This window comes from Furipterus horrens, unplaced genomic scaffold (assembly GCF_987537825.1).
Source record: "Furipterus horrens unplaced genomic scaffold, mFurHor1.1.pri manual_scaffold_7, whole genome shotgun sequence".
Taxonomy (NCBI): Eukaryota; Metazoa; Chordata; class Mammalia; order Chiroptera; family Furipteridae; genus Furipterus; species Furipterus horrens.
Genome location: NW_028327177.1, coordinates 21,793,214 through 21,818,490, shown reverse-complemented (window position 1 = coordinate 21,818,490; position 25,277 = coordinate 21,793,214). Strand labels below are relative to the sequence as shown.

Genomic DNA, 25,277 nt, shown 5'->3' with positions numbered 1-25,277 from the left:
TATACCTAATTCTTTTTTCTCCAGGTTAGCCACCAACTATTCACCTGCTCCAAATATTGTTTCTGGATTCCTCCCAGCCTGCTTGTACCCTCTGGTATGAGTTCACTTGTTGGAAAGCCTTCAGAATTGAAAGCATATTTTTGATGTAACTAGACCATGGCAGACACCAGGATGTTCTGCCTGTTTATAAGTAAAAACTTTTATTAATGTAGACTGTGTACATAAGTCTGTTTTTTTTTTATTTTTTTATTTTTAGTAGCCAGCAACATGAAATGAGCTGATAGCCACATAAATCTCTCCATATTTCAAATACTAGGCTCTTAAGCTAATCACCTTTGTCCCATATTTTCCCAGTTAATTTTGCATATTTTTGGTCTAGTTAAAAGACTTTACATTTATCTCTGTAGAACTCTATTTTTTGTCTTCCTACCTTTCTATCTTTAGTTTATTGTTTATTGAAATCATCAAGATGCCAATTTCGTGCAACTCCAAACTTCATTACCCTACATTGAGAGTGTACCACTGGGTATCTGATAAAAATGTTGTAGGCACTGAGACAACACTTTAGACTTCCCTTTACTTATTAAAACCCATTATTTACTGTCATTCAACCAACAGTGAACCTACTAATGGATGAACTATGATGGCCAACAACCCGTTTTACACATGGTTTATAAGACAGAACTTAAGCTGGTAGAGCACGTCTGAGAGACAAATCTGTCAAAAAATGGTCAAGAGAAGAATTACTCAAAAGATTCAGATGTAAAAAACATGAGAATTGGTTTATAAACGAAAATCCCTTTCCATTATTGTGCCTAGCTTAACATTGTGTCAACAGACTTTAATACTTATTATTATAGGTATTTTTTATGTGATTATTGAATTATGAATTATTTCAACCATCTATTATATTACCTTGAAAAAGTTCGTTCCAAACTTGTTCATTTTCCTCTTAAAATTGAGACAGTATTAGCAATAATTGCTAGGTTTAATATTAAAAAATAAGGTAAGAATTTATGTATAGGACTGGCACATGTTCGCATTGAAAAGGTTAGCTGTGAACATGGTGATGATGATAATGATGTCTGCTGTTATTTTGGGGACCCCAATGAACCATGACTCACAGTTCAGACCCTTGTGTACTCCTCTCGCCTTGAATCTGGATTGGCTCTGTCACCAACTTTAACAACAACAAAAAAAGTGCAGTGAATGTGAAACCAAGCTATTTCTGTATCTCATAAACCTTAAAAAGGCCTAGAAGCTTCCATTTTTGTGCTCTGATGCCAATTGCCACAGAACTTGTCTGCTGACCCTGGATCATTGTACTCAGAGAAGTCCGACCCAGCCACATGAAGGGGCTCTCAGTCAACAGCCAGCAATGACTTGCTAGCCATGCGAGTGAGTCTGTCAGTAGTAGCTGTCCTGCTCTACAACCACAGCCCTGCACAATTCCCTGTCCTAACTCAAGTACCCAGCCTGGGTCTGAGTTCTAGCTTCCCCCACACTCATTCAACCAGGAACAAACCCAGGCAATATATAACAGTTCACCAAAGAATTTCAGTAACGCATTTTTCATTCTAATGTACACATGGAAATAATTTACTAAAAATGATTTATGAGTGTCTTGTGTTAAATGAAAATAATGTCACTAATTTATCATTTTATTCTTAAAATAACTGAAAAAACACCTAAAAATACAAGGGTTTATCACATAGTGTGGTGAAGATAACCTTATGATAAAAACAGCAAAAACTACTAAATTATTCCATCTTACCATTTTATATTCTTTCCAGCCTCTTTGGAAATCCACACTTCCATCTTCACGATGTTGTATAACAGTCCAACCTCCCCCATTAAGATCCATATTGCAAAATACCTGACAGAAAGGGGAAAAGAAAGTCAAGTAAAAAAAAATTATGTCTGTTTTAAAGAAACATGTATCAGATATGTCTTAAAATAGAAATAGAAAGGATAGGCCTATAGATAAAAGAATAAAGATGAGTATGTTGAAAAATGTTACTTTAGACATACTGTTGGTTATTCTTATATTTGAGTTGTTTCTGATTAATTTCCATCAAAGGTGCATTAATTACTTATAAATATTTAAATCCATCATCTGAAAACTGCCATAGCCTCAGATTATAAAATTTAAAAAAAATTTTTTCTTTTATTTATTTATTTTTTTCACTTAAAATTTTCTTTTAAATGGCAGTAGGTAGTTGTGTATGTTTAATTTTTAAAAATGATGCTAAAGTTTCCAAAAGTATGGATCATTTCATCATCAAAACATAAGACTTGAGATTTTTAAATATTTAATTGAAATGGCAACATAGTAATAACGTTTTAGGAAAACAATTTAAAAAATCATTTATATTTTGTTATTACATATTTCATTGCATATTAACTTCTATGCACTTCCATAACTACAGTAATTATTCCTGATGGTTCAGTGTTACAGTAGAAGCAGAATTTTGTCCTTGACATATAGAGAATGCATTATTTGCATGTATTTTCATCATGAAAAATAAGAGGGGAACATGACATACTGTATTCTTTCTGACTGCAACAAGTATTTCTTTCCCATGTGGAAAAGTTATCCAAATCTTTCAAAGACTGATGCTTATTTCAATTATTCTAAATACAATAGTATTTATATGGAAATTGATTCATTTCCCCCAGAATCCACCCAAGGAGAGAAACATATCTGCAATGGGATTACCTTTGGAGAGCAATCACTATAATTGATGCAGCATGAATGTGGCAGTTTGATTATTCAAGGACTCAGCTATGGGGAACTCCATGCCCCTGGCAATTCACTACAAAAGCATTTCAGAAGCTGGCTAAAGGTGCAGATAGGATGCATCAGCAGCAGGCAGATTGTGTGGGCATAGGGCTAAACTCTGATTAAAGGAAGAAAACTTGAAATGTTTTCCTTGAGGCATTAAATTTGGGGCACAAATAGCTAAAGGGTAGGAAAACAATGGCAAGAATTGTCATTCAAAGGACAAATTATCCATGTACTTCTCCAGAGTGAAAGGAACTTAAACATGCATGCCTATTTGAGAGTATATAAATAGGTAAACTGCTCTCCAGAGGGCTGGGTGTCCCTCTAATTTGACAATGGCCACCCATCAGTATGTCTTCATAATCCCTAGGAACTGACTCACTTCCAAAATTATAAATGTGAAATTTCCTTCCCTGGTTCCCTGCCTCAACCAATCCCTTAACCCTTCTGTCCCTACTCATTGTCCTCAATATAACCTCTGGCTAGTCTTTTGTAATCCTTAATTCTAATTCATTTATTCAATTATTTTTCACTCAACAAGCGTTGGCATTGATTCTGTGCTACAACTGGAGATATTAATGATAAATAAAGTATGGGTCATGTCCTGAAAAGTGCCTAGAAGTTCCAACAATGACTGCTCCTGTGGGATTAAGAAGATTCAGGAGTCTGCAGTTTCAGCTCTTGTGACCTGAAGAATGATAAAGACAGTGATCTAAATGAGAAATTTAAGGAAGAGAGCTAACATATAAGAAAAGAAAATGATCATGGTTTTGAACATGTAGAGTGTGAAGTAGCATAGTCATCCACAAGCGAATGTTTACTGGTCATTTACAGACGATTTGCTGAAGGCAGACCAATGATAGACTATGGATAAGAAAATATGGGAAAGGGAAGAAATAGCCATTAACAATAGCATGCTTGTTAACCAGATACTTTAAACTCTTAACATGCATTTTCTAACTTATCTCACAACAAACCTATGATGTAGGTATGATTATTATCTCCATGTTACAGATGGAAAAAACTGAGGCTAGAGTACATCAGTAACTCATTTATGGTTATTATTAATAGCAAGGTTTGGATCTAAGATTTGAACTCCAGGTCTACATAATTCAAAATGGCATTGGGAGTAATACGCTTAAAAATAGTAGTTGATAGCTTGAAGATAGGTTATCTAAAGATGAAAATAAAGAAGTGGAAAGAGATGTGTGTGGGTAAGAGGGTGAAGAACCTGAGAATGGGCAACTAATGGAGATAAAATAAATCAATAATCTAAGAGAGCAGTGCCTAACCTATAGTGGGTACTAAATGAATATTTGTTGAATAAATGGAGATGCAAGAGGAAAGATAAAAAAGAAAAACTTGATTAATTTAATGCAATAAGAGAAGGGGATGGATTTTTAGTTGGGGAAGTGACCAAGTTAATCAAATATTCAAGAGAAGTCAAGACAAATAAAGATTAAAAAAATACACAGTCAAATTAAAAATGAAGGAGCCATTAGTGACCTGGAGAAGAGAGAGTACAGGATTGCTGTGACAATAAAATCCAGATGGCACGGGTTAAAGAGGGCACAGGTGGTGATTCAAGACCAGTGGCCAAGGGGCAGCTCGACTGCTGAAAGTTAAGAGCGAGTGAAAATGCTAAGAACGCATTTTTCTGGGGGAAACCGATGTCACCATTTTTTAATTAATTTTTTTGACTTGTTAATTAAGAATTTTGTTTTCCAATATTTTATATTTGAATGGGCATTGATTGCCTGAAATCTTGCCAAACTGTGTCTGCAAACCTATAAAGTCCACTTACATACTTGGGGAAAGAAAGAACTACATTTATGAATGTAGAGTGTAGAGAAAACTATTATTTACAGTTTATTACTATTACTTATATTATTAACATTTCATGCAAAGTTTTAAAATCACTCACAAAGTTTAGAAAAGGACAACTTCCCTTTAAACAAAGGTATCCGGTGACTTGAAAATGTTAATATATTCTGAGAGCCCTTCTTAGATAAAAAGCCAGAGAAAGTCAGAGAGAGCTGTGTGGGAGACAGAAGTTACCCAGGAAGATTACTGTGTTGGAAGCTGGTGTGCAGAGAAGTTAACCAGTTGGACATACACTCCACAATTCTTATTAGGCCTCAGTAACAATGGAAATAAGAGCTGACATTTGTGGTGGCATAATATTGTAGAACTGAATGGCACTTTGGTTTAGGGCTTGGACTTGGCTGCTAGATTTCCTGTGTTCAAATCCCACCTCTGTGTTCTCTATCTCTTAGATCTTTTGCAAGGACTAAATGCACCAATGCATATAGAGATTTTAGAATAGTGTTTGGCACATATTAGGCTTTATTACTTATATCTCTTAGATGTATGCAAGATATGAGATAATATTTATGTTATGCATTATATACTCTGTATATATCTCATATTATAGTATACTATTACATGTAACTGCATATAATTTATTTTTTATAACTTTTTATAATTTATAAATAATATAGGAAGTACAAAGCCAAACTATGAATAAATTTAATAAACTGTTCTTATGATTACATTTACCAAATTCTTGTTAATAATACTGGCAATACTAATCTTTGAGCATGCCACTCTTTATTATTATATAGTTTTAAGAAGTTGGATTTACTCTAGAAAAAAAAGTCCATGTTCTTTCTAGCCAGAAGAAAAACATTAATGAAATGCCTATGCTTAACAGGTAAAGGAAGTTCAAGAAAAAGGTTGTTGGTTTCAAAAGATTTCAGACATGAAAGGACTTGAAGAGTTCATTTGCCAATACTGTGTGGCCTGTGCTATCTTCGTGCAGACAAGGGCCCCTCTGCATTTACTATGCTGGTTGCATTTATTGATCATATGACTTGGGCTTAACTCTATCCAAGAAAAAATTGAACTGGCTCTTATCCCAGGCAAGGTCAAAGCTTTCAAGCATTAAATACCTTTTAACATAATATGGAGATTTAAACCCAAACAAAAAGAGGAAATTTGACTCACATAGTTCTTATGTTTTTATGCTCTGTACAAGTTGGAATGATTATCCTTGTGGATGTTAATTATTTTTCCTTAACCTTAAATAAAAAAGACTCAGAACATTTGTTATAGTCCTTTTCTAAGAGTTAGAAAAATTATGAATTCAGAAATGCATTTTTAATATCTTACAATAAGCAGAGTTATGATTTAATGGTTTGTTTTTTTAGATGAAACTGAACTAGCTACATAGGGCATTTGGTTTAGAAACTTATGAAATGAAAAAAAAAATCTTATTTCCTACTACTGTTCATTGAAAGGAATTGAAAGGAGAAAATAACCACAAGCTATTAATAATAATAATAAAGTAAAAAATTATAAACAATCCAATTCTCATTTTCTATCTATTTGAAAAATTAAATAGTCCAAAAAACTGCCTTTGGCTCCCATATTACATTTGAAAAGATAACGCTTTCCTAACTTTTGCAGACATTCTTTCTTGGCAGGGAATGATGGCAGTCAAAACAGAAACTGTGTAACAATTCTGTACACTTGCAATTCTCACTCTGCCAGAAGGTGAATAATCCCTGTTAATAGTTATCCTCAATTGCCTAAATAGCCAATTTTATTGATTGGCCCATATCCCATATCATACATGTTTGAATTTTTAGTTTACTCTTCTTTTGATACAGGCTTGCCTTCAGTTTCTTACCCTTGCTCAGACTTCTGCAAACATTACAATGAGCAAAGCTTTTGCTATGTATGTCCAAAAGTGTCACCAAACCTTGTCTATACAAAGCATAATCTAAAGACTCAGAAAGGTGAAAATGCTGAAGATAAATTTTCTAAGCACTTTTTAAAATAGGGTTGAGGGAATACCAATGATTTATATCAAACCAGAAGAATCAAATGGATTACAGGGTAAAAGGGAGGGAAGTGGCTTATAATCAGAGAATAAATCAACTTTACATAATTTTCTGAAAATAAACTCCTCTGAGTCACTTACATAAGTTTATATTAAAAATTAGGAGTGGTGCAACTTCAGTCTTCACTAATATAAGTAACTATCATACTTAGCCCCCATGAAGATGGCACAGTCTGGAGTTGATTGCTTTATTACAAAGCTTATATAGAATATTCACTAACCATATGATTTGGGAAAATTATTTTTCTAAAATAGAGATAATGGGAGCATCTATTTAATAGAGTTATTGAAGAGTAAATAATTGATATGCATATCTTAGAATAGGACCTGGAAAACTGTAAATGATTAATACATTTTAACTATTGTTATATTAATCATCTCCTAAATTACACTGGGTAAATTAATGCAATATTTGTTCTAATTCCAGGACATGTGAATATAATAATGGATAATAATGAACTTTTAAAGTTTTTTATTTATTTATTTTAGAGAGAGAGGGAGGGATAAAGGGAGGGAGAAAGAGAGAGGAAAAGGGAGAGAGGGAGAGATGGAGAGGGAGAGAGAGAGAGGGAGGGATGGAGGCAGAGAATAGAGGAGAGAAGGAGGGAGACAGAAAGAGAGGGGGGAGGGAGGGAGAGAAAGAGGGAGAGAAAGAGAGAGGGAGAGGGAGGGGAGGAGAAAGGGAGAGAGAGGGAGAGAGAGAGAGATGGATTTGTTGTTCCACTTATTTATGCATTCATTGGTGGATTCTTTTATGAGCCCTGACCAGGGACTGAACCCACAACCTTGGCATATCAGGATGATACTCTAATCAACTGAGCTACCCAGCTTGGGCTATAATAATGGACTTAAAACCAAGTTTGCTACCTACATAAAAGTGCAGGTATGTCAATCAAAAGTATTCATCTCCACAACAGAACAATGTTACTTGAAAGAGGATTCATGACCATAAAGGGGAACAAATAGAATAAGATAATGCATACATAAGTCAAAGTCTTTCTCCTTTCTCCTCAGTTACCTCCCTCTCTCACCATATTCTGCTATTATTACAAAAGTAAATCTAATATCAGTCCTGACCAGATGAAGAGTAAATGGCCATGGAGCCATTTCTACAACGATGAAATTTGTTACAGGCTTATATTAACTTCACTGCTACTCTGTTCAGGCTACTATGTTTTCCTGGGCCCAAATCTCAGAAGTTCAATCCAGCAGATATTTGACATTTGTGAAGTTACTGTTTCAGATTTTGTTTATTTGAGAACCCCGAATCTCCGTAGTATGCACAATTCATCAGAGGTGTAAGTTTAAATCATGCTATCCTCCTGAAACCAACAGAAGAGGTAGCCACTAAACTAATGAATTGAATCCTCCAATCTATTCCTTTATATTAATATGAAAAGCAAATTTATTCAAGTTTATGAACTATTACACATAACGAATTAAGGGGGGCTACTTTTCTTCCACCCTAAAAAGAGCGTGGTTCTGCAAATATTCTACGCATCTTGTAAATTACCCTTTCTTCTTTACTCCTATACTTGCCATTGTAACTTCACAGCTTTTTTTTTTTTTTTTAAGCCATGGAGCACTTGATTCAGTGAAATGTTTTACTGAAGCCCAAAATGAAAAATAGGTGAAACCAAACTTCTCCGGTAGGCGGCTCAGGTAGCAATATACAGACCTGTGCCTGCCATTGCCCACCCTGGTGCTTCTCTCCCCCACCCCCCATTATAGAACTACATGCAAGGCCTCTTTTTAGGGTAAAATTTAGTCCTAGCAAAGGAAAGAAAAAGCATTGAGCTAACTTAAACCACTAATCCTTATTGAAATCATGAGAGAGGGGACACTGGTAGAGGCTCTCCCTCTTGACAATTGTGTGACATCTGACAAACTGGTCTCCAAGATTCATTTCTGCCTCCAGTCAAAGGAATCTAACAAATAGGAATACTAAATAACTTAGGCTTAGTTACAATGCACTACATAGAAGTGTTAATATTACCCATCAGCAGGCCACTTATTCACTCATTCATTCATTCATTTCAGCAGATATTTATGGAGGACCTAGGACATGCCAGAAACTATGCTGAGTCCCAAGAAATCAAAGATAAAAAGGTACATACAATGGAATACTACTTGGCCGTAAAAAGAAGGAAATCTTGCCATTTGCAACAACATGGATGGATCTTGAGGTTATTATGCTAATTGAAATGTCAGAGGAAGACAACTATCTTGTGATTTTACTTATTTTTGGAATCTAAAAAAATGAAACAAATGAACATATCAAACTCATAGATACAGAGAACAGACTGGTTATCAGAGGGAGAGGGGGTTGCAGTGTGGAAGAGTCACCCACATGATGATGGATGGTAAGCTGTCACTGAGGTGACAACTTCATACCATACACAATTATCAAATTACTATGTTATACACCAAAAACTAATATAACATTATAAACCAATAAAGCTTACAATCCTTGGCCTTGTAGAATCTGGTAGGAGAAAGCCGTGCAAATGTGTTTAAGGGACCAGGGAAGGCCTTCCAGGGGCACCTGCACAGCACCCAGAGGGAACGGGGACGTGGCTGGGAGTTTAAAGGGAAGAGAGGACAAGTTGTTCTACCCTTGGATGAAGCACAGCAACAGCAGGCAGTCTTCTTAGCCTTTGGGCATCTAGCTAACTAACACTATGTTGAAGACTAATCCTCTTCTCAAGGCTCTCAAAAAACCCTGCTTCAAACAGAGTGTCTCTATCACTACACTCCTGCAATGTAATTATCTGTGTAATTACATTTCCACCACACACTAGGAACTGTTTGTTTTCTATTATGTCCCTAGTCAGGGACTGACAAATGAATCACATACACTTAATATGTATTGACTGAAGGAATGGACTGATGATTTAATGAATAAAGAGGGAGGAAGAGTATATAAAAGAAATGTGACAGCAGGAAGATAGTGCTTTCTTACTTCGAAGTTTACTTTGGATCCTGTTCAAAATACTGATGAATCCTGTCCTCCAACCCACTCTTTTAGGTAAATACGAAAAGCAAGTTCTTTCAAGATTATGAGTTAACATAGAATGTCTTTCTCTCACCCTAATAGAAGCAGTGATTCTGGAAATATGTGCCTAGCTGCCTCTGCACAGTATCTGGACTGTAGATGATTTGTGTCATCTGGGGCCTTGGGACTCTTCCCCATGCACTTGAAGTACAGATGACTTCGACTTGTAATCTGAACAAGGCAAGCATTTATAAGCAATGGGACATCCCAGGCATGAGAAAGAATAAATAGAAAACTTTGCGCAAAAAAGGGACAGTAGGTGTGGGAGTTGGGGGGGGGGGTTGTCTGTACAATAGGTTTTCATCTTTTATGATCTGGGAAACAGAGCATCTTTCGAGAGAAAAGAACTCAGGCATATATATTTTCAGTTTAACAAGGTCACAAATCAATCTGATTATTCAGCAATTCAATGAGGATCTGCTTTACATCTCGTAAACAAACACTTCCGGTTTTACCTTTTTGGGTTCTGGCATATTATTAATATAAATAGTGTAGATTCCACTTTTATTAAAACCAGCTTGATATACATCTGCACAGTCTCTAAATGGTTCCTCTTTCTTTCCTCCCTTTAGTAAAACTGCAAAATAAAAAAAAGATTGCAATATGTAAATAAAAATATCAGTACCATTAGTACCCAAGTGGACTTAAAGTATAACTAAGCAAGTCTTCATTTCCTCCAAATAAACATCAATATTGCATTTATTGAAAAATCTATCATTAAGACAACATTAGATTTCAAGGTGACTCACAAAATTACAAAGCTGAAGAAAAAAATATGTAGAGAAATTTTCAACTGAATACTTGTTATATTTTGCTTAATTTCTTAAATTTTGTTTTTCTCTAAAGGTTCTCCAGAACATCAACTCAAGTGACATGATTATGTAATACCTCCAATCAGTTACAATTATGTGAATACTGCAAAATTTCTAAAAAGTTCTTACCTATATTTCATAGGAAAGTTTTTAAGAAATGCTGAAGCATTTTTGGAGGAGGAAGAGACTAAGATAAGAAATTCAAACATAAAAATACAGTATGGAGATTTAAAACACTGAAGGTAGGTAGTACTGTTATTCCATGGCTTTAGATTGAAGAGGTCCTAGAAATTTTTAATAAAAAAAAAAGAACCTCAAAATAATTAGATTTAGAAAGTAAAAAATAATCACTGACCCAATTTAATTATCTAGAAAGACAAGGAAACTGAAATGTTTTTTATTTAATTCCCTATCATTAAACTATTAGGTAGATGATACACCATTAACAAAACAAAAGTAAATAAGGTTTGAAATTAAGTTATATAGAGGAAGAGCTCAGAAAATGCTAAAAGTCAAGTAGAAAATAAATTTATTAGAGATAGTCTTTACTGAGAACTGTAATTTATCTGCTAAGCTTCATTCATTATTAAGTTCTTAATAATGAGATCGAGATACAAATATGACTCATTTAGTAGTCTTCAGCTAAAGATATGGGTGGCATATTTATAAAATATTCATGATGTAGTATTTCCTAATAAATATATATTATTTTAGTAATCAATTTTGTTAAGCCTTTTCTAGAAGATTAATAATATTTTATCATCTTGTCCATAAAGTCTTGTGTTATTTACTAAATATCTATTTTCAATCACTTTGAGTTACAACTGGCTTTTATAATAAGAATATAAAAAATATAAATCAGTGTTTTTAAATGAACTTTAAATTCTCTATCAATCTAAAATACTAGCCTGATTTAAACTTAAGATGCATGATGTTACTAATTTATAGGTAATTAAAAATAAACAGTCCAGTCTTGGTAGAGAGAAGGACTACCTCAATATAAATATTTCAAATTTTCAAAAATTTAATTATGTTTCAAGAAAATGAACCATCCATGTCAGATATGTTTCCATAACAAAAATATAGAATTATTTAATGATATCATGTTTTTTTCTCATAGTTTACCTACTTGTATTAATAATTATATTTAAGCACCACCATTACAATTGCAATATCTACACAGAAAAAAATAATCAGAGGATTATAGTTATGATAGTGAAAAAATACTGCAAAGAATGCACGCAAATAATTTAAAAATAAATAGATAAATGTTTACTCAAAAGCCATTTGAAATGTCATTGGGCATGTCAACAAAATATATAAGGGTATTATTTTCAAAAACATCAATGCAGTTCACTTGTGTTCACTATTTTAAGTTAATGGATTGTTATTTTCTAAAAAGAAAAGTTTTAAGTTCCAAATGCTTGCTCCTCTGTTGAAAAGTGGAAAATAACCCAGTTAGATGCAAAAGGATTGTAAAGAAATACCAATTAAAATTTGTGATATTTTAAGAAGATGAACAACACAGGAGGATGTGGTCAACAGAAATTCAATGGCAAACCCATTATTCTTTTTGGGGTGAAATATAGAGAAAGTCATTTATCTCAGGGGAAATGCTTCTCCTTGCATATACCACTTCCTGCCCTCTCTTATGTAGGGAGCATACATTCCCTCTGCCACATCCCCTCCCCTTTTCTCTTCCTCTTCAGGAAGGTGTGGATAAAGAGGCTATTGTGTGGGAGTGGGGAAGCTATTTCACATAATTTGAAATAACAGAGAAAAAAAGGTATTAACTTGTTTTTCTGCAAACTAATTGTATGATAATGATGTCCAAATCATGAATGTCTTATAACTGGAAAAATGGCTTGAGGATTCTACAGCTAGTACTATGGCTATGCTACGGACTCATTGTTATGGCAACATATCTAATATAGATATTGCGTTTCCCTGAAATATAGTTTGGTATTTTTGAAAAGTTGAACCACTTGCATTTTTTCCCAGAAGATACAGTCTTTTTTTCTAGGACAAATTAGATTGCTTGTTCTTATTTAGTTATTAATTAGTAAACATTATGCTTGAAAGTTTGATCCAGGCTACATTTTAGAGGATTAAGGCATTTAAAATCAATTTAGAAGCTTCATTCACTACTTACTTTTCATATTCATATGATAAACTGGTTTGAAGAAGTCCCCTTCTATGAGGGTAGATTGACTTTCAGCGTTTTTCTTTCTTTTTTTAAATCTACAAAGTGGGGCTGTTATACACATCTCTGAGGTAAGTGTGTGAACTATTTAGCAGAGGCAAGCGATTGAATTACAGTTAAGTACGCAAGAAATGATCATTATTATGGTTGTGGCTATGGTAATATAATATTATTAATAATAACATTATATTATTGTCATTTTCTCTTATGGAAGGACACTAGTAAGCTGCAGAAAGCCAGTAAGTCTAGCCAATGGCGTGGTGGATGCTGTTGTCTTTTATACCCAAATGAAAATATTGTAGCTGACTAAATACAGGGCAATTGCAATTGTACAACTGACTGGTTACATGTAAGATCAGAATTGGACTCTTCTTGTCAAAGTTGGCTAATTGCTTACTTTATTCATTGATTACATCAGGTAATACCATCACTGTTTAAGTCTTAAAAAACAAAACAAAAGTGTTAATCTAATCTTTTTGTATATTGTAAGCTTTATCTGAATACTTAAGACTTAAAGATTATTTCAGATGAAATGATATGTGATGCATAAACCAATATGTTGATTATAAAGGTTTTAATCTCATAATTTAAATTTGCAAGACTAATTATTCTCTTTATTAAGTACTAAAGAATTCTGAAATTCAGTGTTATGACTACATATTGTAAAACTGGACTCCAAATAGACATTTTGAAATACAGAATGACAAGAACAAACATGAATTCACTGAAGATTACAAGCATCAGAAATAAGGATACATTTTTTTAAGAGATCTGGAGGTGCAATAAGATGGAAGGTGTTAGAAAAAAAACAAAAACCCATGAATGGGACCAGAGCTGCCATCTGAGAGGAACTACATGTCATGCTTCTCCAACTTTTGGAACATCAAAACAGGGCGAAATAGCCTTTGGACTAATCCCAAACAACTGTTTGTAAAGGGACAAGGAATCAGGCATTATGACTACTGGACTGAGAGCTACCAGACTGAAAATTAAAAAGATTGTTTAGAATTAGTCACCATGTGAGCTTATGTGCCCCAACAAAAATGTCTTTCTTCTAGTATAATTGTCCCCCTTCCCTTTCTCACAGATGCCCTTGGCCTTTGGTACTGCTGGGTTTGTGCCTGAGTCAGTGCTTCCCAAACAGTTGTTCCTTCTTGATTTCAAATAAATGCTCATTGTTTGTCAGTTTGGCCTTTCATAGGTTAACAAAGATAATGTCTGGAGGAATGTATGGTAAATGACAAAAGACAGGTATGCAAAACCTGGTGGAAGAGGATAAAAGAAGCTCAGCTGGACAGAACCGGGGAGAGAGATCTGGAGACCTGATAGAGGTGTTTATCTATCTGTTAAAGTGGTTTAAACTTTTTGTAATAATAAACTGGGTTAAAAGCATGAGTTAAAAAATAATTACAATTGTACAATTGACTGGTTACATGTAGGAGGAGAACTGGCCTCTCCTTGTCACATACTCATGTTTTCCGCTCTCATTCTTTAATTCTGAATGAGTTTGTCTTTTCTCTAAGTGGGAGTCTAGATCCCACCATTAAGATCAGCCCCTTCCTAGCCACCATTTTCTTTTTTCCTCATTTTGATCTCAGAGTCAGGCAGTAAAGAATGATTCAGAAGACATAACACTTGAATGAATAAAACATGTAAAAAGAAGCTATCCGAACTATATATTAAGAGCCTGGCATGCCAGTTCAAAGACTTTACCTATACCCCTATCAGCAAATAAAATCTCTTTTTTCATTTAGTCTTATCTGCACAATGAAATATTCATGATCTAAAGGGAAAGAATAGGAACACAAACAGGTGATTGTCTGTTTTTCACATGCCAATGTTCAGTCAATAAGCAAACTGAGACCCTGACTCCAGCAGCTATTGATTTTATCAGGCTCTTCTTTTTGTTTTCACACACAGTTTCAATCCAGATGGCATATCTGCCATCAAGCTGACTTCAGGGAAGAACCGTGGAAGTTGAAGCAGAGGGTCACTTCAATTCAGATGAACCCTCAAGAGAAAACTTCCTGGAATGTAGAATTGGTCATTACGAATCTCAGCACTTAGTAGAAAACACAGATGGCAATTCGCCTTGCTATAAGAGACAATGTAAAAATCCAAAGCCCTTGAATTCTACTCATATCCTAGTAAGCTGCTATAAAGAAATCGATTCTTCAAACATTCTTTTTATATCTTAGATGTAGCTAGTTCATATCTCTCCAGTATTTAGCAAACATCAGAGCGACCATGGACCAAGTTGTTGGTTTATGGATCATCTCTGTGGTACTTTTAGGCCATCATCATCAAGCAGGTCACAGTACTAGGACTTTCCCCTACATCTGTGGTTTTCAACACAACAGTTCACTGAAGTTAACTCAGCATATGGATAAAAAAACTGCGTGTCTCAAAGGTGAAAACAAGCCAACGATTGATTAGTGTGTACACTTGAGACAGCTGTGTGGCTATTTCATGGAAAGCCCATTTGAAGATACTACCTTGAATTCTAATTTATTTAAAAGAACTTTCAGAAGTAGAAGAAGGTAATTAATACCTTGCATTTAAGGTATGTGGTAAGATTAAAAGAAAGTTTCTAGGCAATATTTAATATTTCAATGTTTTGTGGATAGGTGTGAGGGTGAGAGAGATTTACCAAAGATTTCATAACTATATATCACATATGTATCGTTACACAAATACAGAAATGCTTATGCTAAATTGAAAATTTCAAAGTTGATATCTTATCTCATATAAAATATATGCATTAAACCTAAATATCTCTGGGTTGATATCTCAGCATGATTGATTTTAACTGACAAAAGTGGCAACTGCATATGGTTTAATCTACTTAATTAATTACTTAATTGAATTTATTGTGGTGATTGGTTAAAAAATTACACAGGTTTCAAGTGTACAATTCTATAATATAGTATCTGTACATTGTATTGTATGTTCACCACCCCAAGTCAAGTCTTCTTCTATCAACATTTATCCCTCCTTTAACTCCCCCACCCCACTTTCCCTTGGTAATCACCATACTGTTGTCTGTAAATTTTTTTTTTCTTAATCCCTTCACCTTTTTCAACTTGCTGCCCAAATCCTGCCCCTTTGATGGCTATCAGTCTGTTCTCTGTATCTATGAGTCTGTTTCTATTTTGCTTGTAGGTTTATTTTGTTCATTAGATTCCACATATAAGTGAAATCATATATATACCTACATATGCATTGCTATGAAACATTATAATAGACAATATATTCTATCTGTAAATAATTTGATTCTTAAGTCTTTGGTTAAATAACAAGAGACTTCCCTTTTAAAAGTCTACTATTCCTTTTCCCACAGTCCCCCCAACCCTGATGTAAGAGAACACTTGAACATAATTTACTTGCTGCATTACTATTCAAAAAAAAAATTTTTTTTAGAAAAGGACTGTTTTACTCTCATTTAATTCCTTATGTATTATTTTTTCATGGATAATCTATAAAATCTTAACTACCCATTATTTTCTTGGTGTAACTATAATAATCATGAGCATAATAAAATCAATTAGCATTAATTGAACACTTTGTGTGCTCAACTCTGATTTCATGTGCTAGGTATGTTTCATATGCTCATTTCATTTAATTCTCATAAATATCTTATGATGTAGGTTGTCAATATATTGTTTGATATAAGGAAACTGAGGCTCCGAGATGCTATCTAACCTCACGAAAACTTATAAGTAGTAGAACTCTTTAACTATGAAGGCAAAAATATTAACTACTTCTTACTTCTGTAGTAAAGTCAAACCCAAATAGAACTCCAATGAGTCATCTGTCAGAGTCCCCAGCAACACTTATCTCAGCTAACAATGTTACCCGGGGTCTTGAGTGAATCAGGACAGGCCTGAATTCTGAATGGGTACAGACTCTTGAAATGGAAGCAGGAAGTATGGGAGGAGTGACAGGAGGCAGAAATGACAAGCAAGAAGAAAAATGTTCAAATAGAAGAGAGCCACATGTAGCAGAATTGTCTGAGAAAGGGGAACTCTGAGCCGAAATGTAAAATGTAACTTCAAAAGCTAACAGAGAATTTGAAAGTAAAAGGTCTTTAGGAAGCCATACTGAATTTCATAATGTCCATACCTTAAAAGTGTTGCTAACCAGGATTTACCCCATTATTTTAAGATATTACTTTCACAAGGCTAATTACCAATTTCACAGCCTCTGGACTATTAGAAGGAGGGGTGGTGTGGGGAGATCATAGTAGGCCTGTGTGTGCATTTGTGAGTGTGTTGGTATTCATCTGTTAGAAACAGGCATGGAAACAGAAAACAATTGATATTAAAAGTTTTTTTGTATGTATGGGGAAAAGACAGCAAAATTTTAAAATTAAGCAAAAATAAGAAATGATAATAGTTTGGGCAGTAAGGGATAAATTATATACTTTTCCAAAGACATCATGGTATTACGATGCTTATAAATTCATGCTAATGATAATATATTTAAAAACTTGTTCAAAGCTTTAATTTTTTTATTCAATCTTTTCTTCGAGGAAAAAGAGAAAAAAGGATAAAGACAATGCAGAAAACTAAACATCACAATATTTTAAAATTTTCTTACAATTTTACTAAAGAGATACATTGTAATGATCTGAACAATATATTACGCATAATGTATAATTTTATGTGTATATTTAATAATATTGAAATATATGTGTAAGGTACATAAACAATCAAATTTCTATGGACATGCAAAGCACCCTATCATACATAGGTGGATTGCTAACTTAGTGGTACCTTTTTTAATTGTTATTATTATTTATTATTATTTTTATTTTTATTATTATAAATGAAACATCAAGTAATTCTTATATTTCTACTTCAGTTTGATTTGTGTATTCAGATAAATTTTCTCATGGTCCTCTAATGTGAAATGACTCATATATTCAATGTATATTACACATAAAACAACTATAATGAAAAAAAATCAACTGACAGTTGAAAATGGATTTGCACACAACCTTTGTTTAATCAAGTGGTCACTCCTTTTTCAAAAAATTTATTTCTGTGTTTTTCTTTTGGGCACCCTGATGGGCAGTTACGAGGGCTAAGTGACCATTGCCATTTATTTAGAAGACCATTTCATTAAAGATATTTCAGGTGTTTCATGTGTGTTAATTTCTCATGTAATGTTTTTTTGACACGAATGGAATATATTGATTTTGAACAAAAGATTTCCTAAGCATATGAGAAAGCTTAAGGGGAATCTTTCATACTTATTATGAGTCCAATTGATTTCAGCAAGAGCCATTAAAAATGGAAGGAAAGTCCTTGGGCAATGATGTAAACATAGAAAGTAGTTCCCAAATGCTTTTGAAAACTGACACACACACACAAAAACTTCCCTTTGAAGTTTTAAATAAATAAAGGCTGTCACCACAGGTATGGGACTTTGTTTCTTATTCTCATAGTGAAATATACTTGAAGAACAGTTCTTGATTACTAGCTGGGGTTATTCACCGAGTTCTGCTTTGAACTTGGGGATTCTCCTATTATTATGAGTGATACAAAACCAAGAGAAAATACGGAATGACTGATAAAAGTTATAAAATGTGCATGTTTGTCTAGGCCACCAGGCAAATTCCCAAGGCGTGTGGTACTTTTCTGTTAAGCAATCTGGCAGCAGTGCCAGGACTAGAATGCAGATGTCTTGATTCGTGTTCCTTCTAGACCATCATGCCCTACCCTTCCGATGACACATGCCACAGCTGTTCCAAGACACTGGGGGAGAAGACCATTTCAAACTAAGTCCTAGTTTTAGGGACATGGGCTGAATTAATTATGGCTGAGATTTGGTTTACTTGTGCATTTGTAAGTGTGTATATGAGGCCAAAACAACTGGAAAAGCCTTCTATTAGAACCAAATCTCCTCTTAAAATTAAACCCAAGGCTTAAATTCACTGTTTTAAAGGAATCCACCATAGTTATGAAAACGAAATGTTCACACCTAAAAATAATTATGAGTTCATGAAAGAACACAATAAAATGAAAAGAGATTCGACTTAATTGGTTTTACATGTAACAGTTTAACTTCATCATCAATACATTGAAAAGGTAGGTTATTTATTCTTGGTGGGTCTCCTTTTAACATGATTCATACTGAAGGTGGCTCCACTCAGAATGTGAACACCTCAGCCAGTAGCAGGAAGAGATTCCAGTGTACTTAGAATTAGTTATGATACTGGTGTCTTTAGATGAAAATAAATGATGAGCTCCCATAGATAGCTAAAAATGTTTTTAATCAAGTTTTAAAGGTTCTTTGCAATTGACTTTAGAAAAATCTTATGCTAAAAATCAATATTTTATTTATAGGTATTTAAGCCTAACTATAGAGTTGCAACATTTTTCAGACTTTATTTCTTTTTTTGCTCCCTTCTTAAAGCACAAGAAATATCATGAGGGATTCCGTCTATGGCTGATGTGATGGATACACACTGAATAATGTTAACAAAATGTGTTTTTTTTTTTTTTCTTACTTTCTCTCTGAGTAATTATGGGTGTCATTTGACTCAGTGTAAAGTGCCATAGCTTATCTGTAACTAATGTCCAATGTCCCATTACATCCCCAGACTCAGAGAATATCTGGTGAATTTGATTTGAGTGTGGATGAGTGCAGGAAATGACTTAGTTAAAATTCTATTCAAAATATTTTGTGCTTCTTTGCTTTAGACAACCAGGAGTGGAGTTTACTCACAGTAATGTTGGAACATCAAGGCAACACTCTTTTCTGTGGCCTTTCACCCTGGTAACTTCCAGACCCAGCTGGAACCAGAAGGTATCCTTTTTCACGTAGTCTAGTTTCTGAAGTCGAAACTCTAATTCCAAAAGAGAATTAACCACAAAATTTCAAATCTCCCTTAAAAGATGTGGTTTAGAAATAGTTCATGGGAGAGGTCAAGGACTGTATTTTTTTAATTTTGTTATCATTGGGTTGGCTATTCACTAGTCAATTTTTTCTACAGAAAGTACAACTTTTCAAAAGTCAGATAGCGTGCTCCATCAAAAAGGAGAAATATACCATTTCCAAAAATAAACAGTCACTTTTTCCTTAAGCCATTGGGTTTTATGAAAGGAAGTGCTAGAAAGTGTGGTTCATTTTAAGGAAATTGTAAATGTTTGACATATAATTTTCTGTCAAGATAAAGTGTTTCCCTCATTAAAAGGGAACAAGTGTTCACTGTTGTGTTCAGCAGATGACTTCCTGTATTTTTCTTTTTACCTAATGTTAAATTGTGCATTACACACAGTCAATGAAAAACCAAATATTTTACTCAGTCAATGAAAGTGATATTTTCTTTTTTTATCAATGTTTATGTGAGTGACATTCAAAGGCTTTTAATTTCCTCCCATTGCTTCTGATGTTTTTAGAGTCATTCTTAACTCAAGGGACTTGCAGGAGGAGTTCAAACTATCTTATCCGTTGACTGAATGATTTACTTCACAAACTCAATAGACACTGCACAGGAGGTAAATTCCTTTCAGATGGTAGAATTATTCTGAGTACAGAGCCAAATGTCTCCTCAGTACTGGGAAGGAAGCAAATGCCTCATTTCCCCTTTTCAGAAGGCCGGACACCGAAAGTAATGATCAAACGTTCCATACCACTGCAACCAGCCTCTGGGAAAGACACTAAACCAAATAACTTAGATCACTTAAAAAATTACTCTATCAGTCAGTATGTCTCTCAGATGATGTGAAAGAAGTTCTTAAAATGAACTTCATGAGAAGCTCCTTACAATGTGAAATTTGAACTTCATAATAGGGCACAAAGTATATTAACATGCTCGTGTCTCAGTATTTATTTTTAAGTTTTTTTCAGTCCTCTCTACCTTGTGTCCCTTCTGAGCCAAAACTGTTATCTGTCCTTTCACATTCAAGTTTTGGGGATGTGGGTAGACAACATTTTCTACTTTTACTTCTTACTCATTCTAGTCTTCAACTTATGCAGTTGAGCCATATATACACTTCACCCAAACTCTCCCTATGGAAGGTCACCCCAGTTCCAAAATTCAGTTCTCAGTATGTTTTTGTTCACTTGGCTTTCTTCTTATCTGCACTAAAAAAAGACCTTTCACGACAGCCTTTTCTCCCTGTCATAACACTGCTCACCACCAGTTTCCCCCCAATCCTTTTCTTTTTGGTCTCCGTTTATCTGTCCCATAAAGAACTCCCCCACTTTTTTGTCTTTGATTTTACATTGTTATTATTTTTAAATGGGTTCATAATCTTAGTATGGCAGTCCCCCGCAATTGTACATAAATTTGTGCGTGGGTACTTGCACTAGATGGGAAAGAAAGGTAGGCTAGTTTTGATCAGATTCTGAAATGGATCTATAACCTCCAGTGGTTGAGTGGTTGCTTTATATGCACCTCCAAGGACTTCATCTGTTTTGGGGCTTTACCACTTTACCCTCGAGGAGACTCCCATCTGTATATGGCCATCCAGATGGCACTCCTGAATTTCACATTCCTGTTCCTCTGCCTGAAAGATTTTAATTGTCCCACAGTTACCTCAGTCAATGTGCCCCATGCTAAACTCATTATCTTTACCTCTTAAACTTGTTTTTCTTCATACATCGCTGACTTTAAAGAATGTCACTGACATTCCCTCAGTTACTCAAACCCCAAACTTGAAAGTTATGTTTAACTCGACTTCCAACAAGTCACTATTTCTTATTGATTCTAAGTCTCCTTCGTTTACAAATTCCTCTCCATCTGCCTTTCCATTTGCCCCTATTTGGTCTTGACCTCGTTATTCCTTGCCCAGGAGAGCCTTTTGAGAATCTGATGAAAACCAGCATCGATTATCCCTTTGCTCCCCAGCATAATACAGACTCCAAAACCAGACTCTCTGGGTTCAAATCTCATCTTTCTGGCAGTGTGATATTCAGAAACTGTTTACCTCTCTGTGCTTAGTTTCCTTATCTGTCATATAAGGTTAATAATAGCACCAAGCTTATAAAGTTGTTATTAAAATTAATTGAGTTAAGATATGTAAAAGGCTCTGAAGATTGGCTTGTACTCTCTAAGTACTTGCTAATATTTTAATAATGACAAAAAGACCCATCTTGTACCTCTGCTTCCAGCTTGTCAATTTTCCAGTACATTCTTTCTACATTGTGACAGGAGTAATATTTCTACAATGCAAATGCCACCATTGTCCTTATATTCAGGCAATGACTCCTTATTGCTTCAAGGGGAAAATGCAGCTTCCTTGCACTCCCTGAGCACACCTCTCTAACTTCACCTTTCACTGCTTGCCTACCTTTGATTCTGAGGTGTAGGCTCTGTATCTGCCCAATGCCCACCCTGCTCCCATAACTCCCGGCAACTATCTGCATTGTTTGAGCTCTGAGTATACTGTGCTTTCTTCATTTTGAAGATGTAGTCATTATCTCCCCATAAAAGTCACCCTACCTATGTTTTAATCCTGGATCAATCTTTTCCAGCTCTGTTACCTTGGACAAACTACTCAAGTTCCCTGTGAAATTTATAAAATTGGACTAACCATAGCAGTTTCCTCACACTGCTGTTGTGAAGACAAACTGAATTAACACACAAAGCTTAAGCAATGTCTTAATCTTAATAAGCATTTTTAAAAATCCTTAAAAAGACTCTGCAGATGTTGTATTATGCCTCCCTTCTTCTGTCTCTGCCATGATTTTGCTGTTCCTTCTGTGTGTTTTGCTAGTGCCCTGGTGCCCTGGCTTCACCTTTAGCAAACAGTTACAGTACATAACTGTTCACCCTTCTTCCCACAAAATTCTACTTTCCTTGAAACCAAAGTCTAAATTACATCTTTTCGCTTTCCAGTGTTCTGAAGAGTATCTGGCATATTATAGGAACTCAGCAAATATTTGGTAAATAAAAATGGATGAATATCCTTATCCCCAAAAGGAAATCTGAAACAGAACATTCATTGAGTAACAATTTTTTGAATGAATGGATAAATTTCTGGATCCGATTTTGGTATAGCAAGCGTATGCTCTGAACTGATTTGGACAATAAAAGAATTAGCTCACATAATTTTATGATGGAGCCTAAATATCATTTTCTTTTAAAATTTCTTCTTTTTTTAATGCTTTGTTAGTAACTAAATTTGTGATCAGACTTTTGCCTTGTGTGTGTTCAACATGAGCGATGATGTGTTAATTACCCCTGATCATAGATGACTGGTGAATGTTTAATAGTCATTATCCTCCCCCAAAGAAGTCCGAATCTTGTTTCCATGTCATTATCAATTTCAACTACTTAATTCCCACATTTACTGTGAATTGCCAAAAGCATGAGGCAATCAGCTAAGCTTTGACGCTGTGGTAGCACTGAGGGCAATAGGCAATATTTCTTTAGTGAGGCAATGTTCCCAAGAATAAATGTGACCAAATGTTGGCTGTCAAGGGTTAGACAGAAATAAATTTTACCGCTAGTCTTACAAAGCGGATGCGATTCAGTTTGAAATGGTTGTTTACTGAAGACACTACTATTATCCCTTCAAAACAAAAAGGTTTGGTGAATTATTTCAGAAAAAGTGTATATTAACTGTACTTAGCTTAAACGTATCTCATGACATAGATGTTTCGGTAGGAGAAATTCTGTAAAACTAAACAAAAATACTCCCTACATACAAAAATAGATTTATAGTTCCTGGACCAAACACATGTCTGGGGAAAGATAAATTCCTAGCCAACACTTCCTAGGAATGCTTTTATCATATAATTTTAGTTAGTTATAAGCACTTCAGCAAGCATAAAAATGAAAGCAACTACAATTTTTTGAGCACTTATAGTCACACATTGCTTAATGATGGGGATACCTTCTGTGAAATGTGTCCTTAGGATATTTTGTCATTGTGTGAACATCATATAGTGCACTTAATACAAAACTAGATGGTGTAGCATACCATGCATTTAGGCTAAATGGTATAGCTTATTGCTCCTAGGCTACAAACCTGGATAGCATGTTGCTGTAGTGAATACTGGAAGCAACTGTAACAGAATGGTAAGTATTCGTGTCATCTAAATATACTAAGCATAGAACAGGTACAGTAAAAATATGGCATAAAAGCTTTAAAATGGTAGCCCTGTATAGGACACCTAAACGTGAATGGAGCTTGCATGACCGGAGGTTGCTGGGTGAGTCAGTGAGTGGTGAGTGAGTATGAAGATCTAGGATGTCACTGGGTACTACTGTAGGCTTTATAAACACTGTACACCTAGTTGACACTTAATGCTTTTTTCTTCAATAGTAAATTAACCTTAGTTTACTATAACTGTTTTACTTTATGAACTTTTATATTTTATTTAACTTTTCAACACTTTTGTAGTAACAGTTGAAAACACAAACATATGGTACAGCTGTACAAAAATATGTTCTTTCTTTATACTCATATTCTTTTTATAAGCTTTTTTTCTATACTTTTTTTTCTTTTAAATGTATTTATTAATAAGACACATCAGCACACCTATGTCTACACATGGTCAGGGTCATCAATGTCACCCAGTGTCTTCCTCCTCCACATCCTGTCTCACTGGAAGCTCTTTGGGAGTCAGTACTCTCATGAAGCTGGCATCCCCTCTGATGGCCGTGCCTTCTTCTGGGACCTCCTAAAGGACCGGCCTGGGGCTCTTCTTGAGGAGGTACCACTCTTTCCAGAAATATATCTATGGTGGTTTGACTTGTTTCATTTTTTCATCAAACAGATAATGTACCATGAACATTCTTCCCTATTAATAAAAACATTTTGGTGTTGGGCTACATTTTTTTCAAAGTTTTTAAGAAGCTTTTTGAGGTCTGCCAAAGCTTCTGCTAAACCTTTCACTGTGAAAGTTCTTGGGGTTCTTCTTTATCTTCTCCTGAAGTTTCCTTTTTCTCCTGCCTGTTTTTCAGCTACAGCATTTCTGTTCCAGTTCCAACAGCTCCTCGTTAGCCAATTCTGCAGGAGCCACCTCTAGGAGAGCCTCCATGTCACACACATCCACACCCAGGATAGTGTTTGCCATCCCAACCACACCCTTACTGATTTTCACAACCTCCTCATCCATGGCAAACCCTTTCAGGTCATGGATCAACCTTTTGAGAGTCCTCTTTCAGATGCCATTCATACACTCTTTGGTGACATCACCACAAGCTCAAGCAAGTTTTTTAATGCAGTCACAAATGTAGTAATCCTTCCACAAATGTATCGGTGTTTTCTCAGTTGCATCAATATTCTGGGCAAAGGTTCTCCTTAAAAGCTGCTATAATTCCTTGATCCATTGATTGGATCAAAGAGGTGGTGTTTAGAAAGATAAAAAACTCTTGGTATTGGGGTAAATATCCTCAATAAAAGTAATATTTTCAACAATGAGCACAGTTATGAAAGGTATATTATTCTACAAATACTACTTCTCCATTTTGCTGGCACAGTGATTCAAGAGGACATTTTGGAAGAGGAACTGGGTCATGTAGGACTTCTTACCATCCTGTAGTAAATTGGCTATAT

General features: G+C 34.8%; 1 protein-coding gene across 3 annotated transcripts in view; it reads right to left on the bottom strand.

Moving 5' to 3' along the window:
* Positions 1–25,277, bottom strand: part of ANGPT1 (angiopoietin 1) — a 267,144-nt gene that overhangs the window by 74,497 nt on the left and 167,370 nt on the right. For all 3 annotated transcript variants that reach the window (XM_090282765.1, XM_090282763.1, XM_090282764.1), the window contains exons 5-6: positions 10,200–10,321; positions 1,775–1,876 (exon numbers count right to left, since the gene is read on the bottom strand). In XM_090282765.1, the coding sequence (XP_090138891.1) occupies positions 1,775–1,876; positions 10,200–10,321 (224 nt within the window). The remainder of the gene's footprint in view (positions 1–1,774; positions 1,877–10,199; positions 10,322–25,277) is intronic.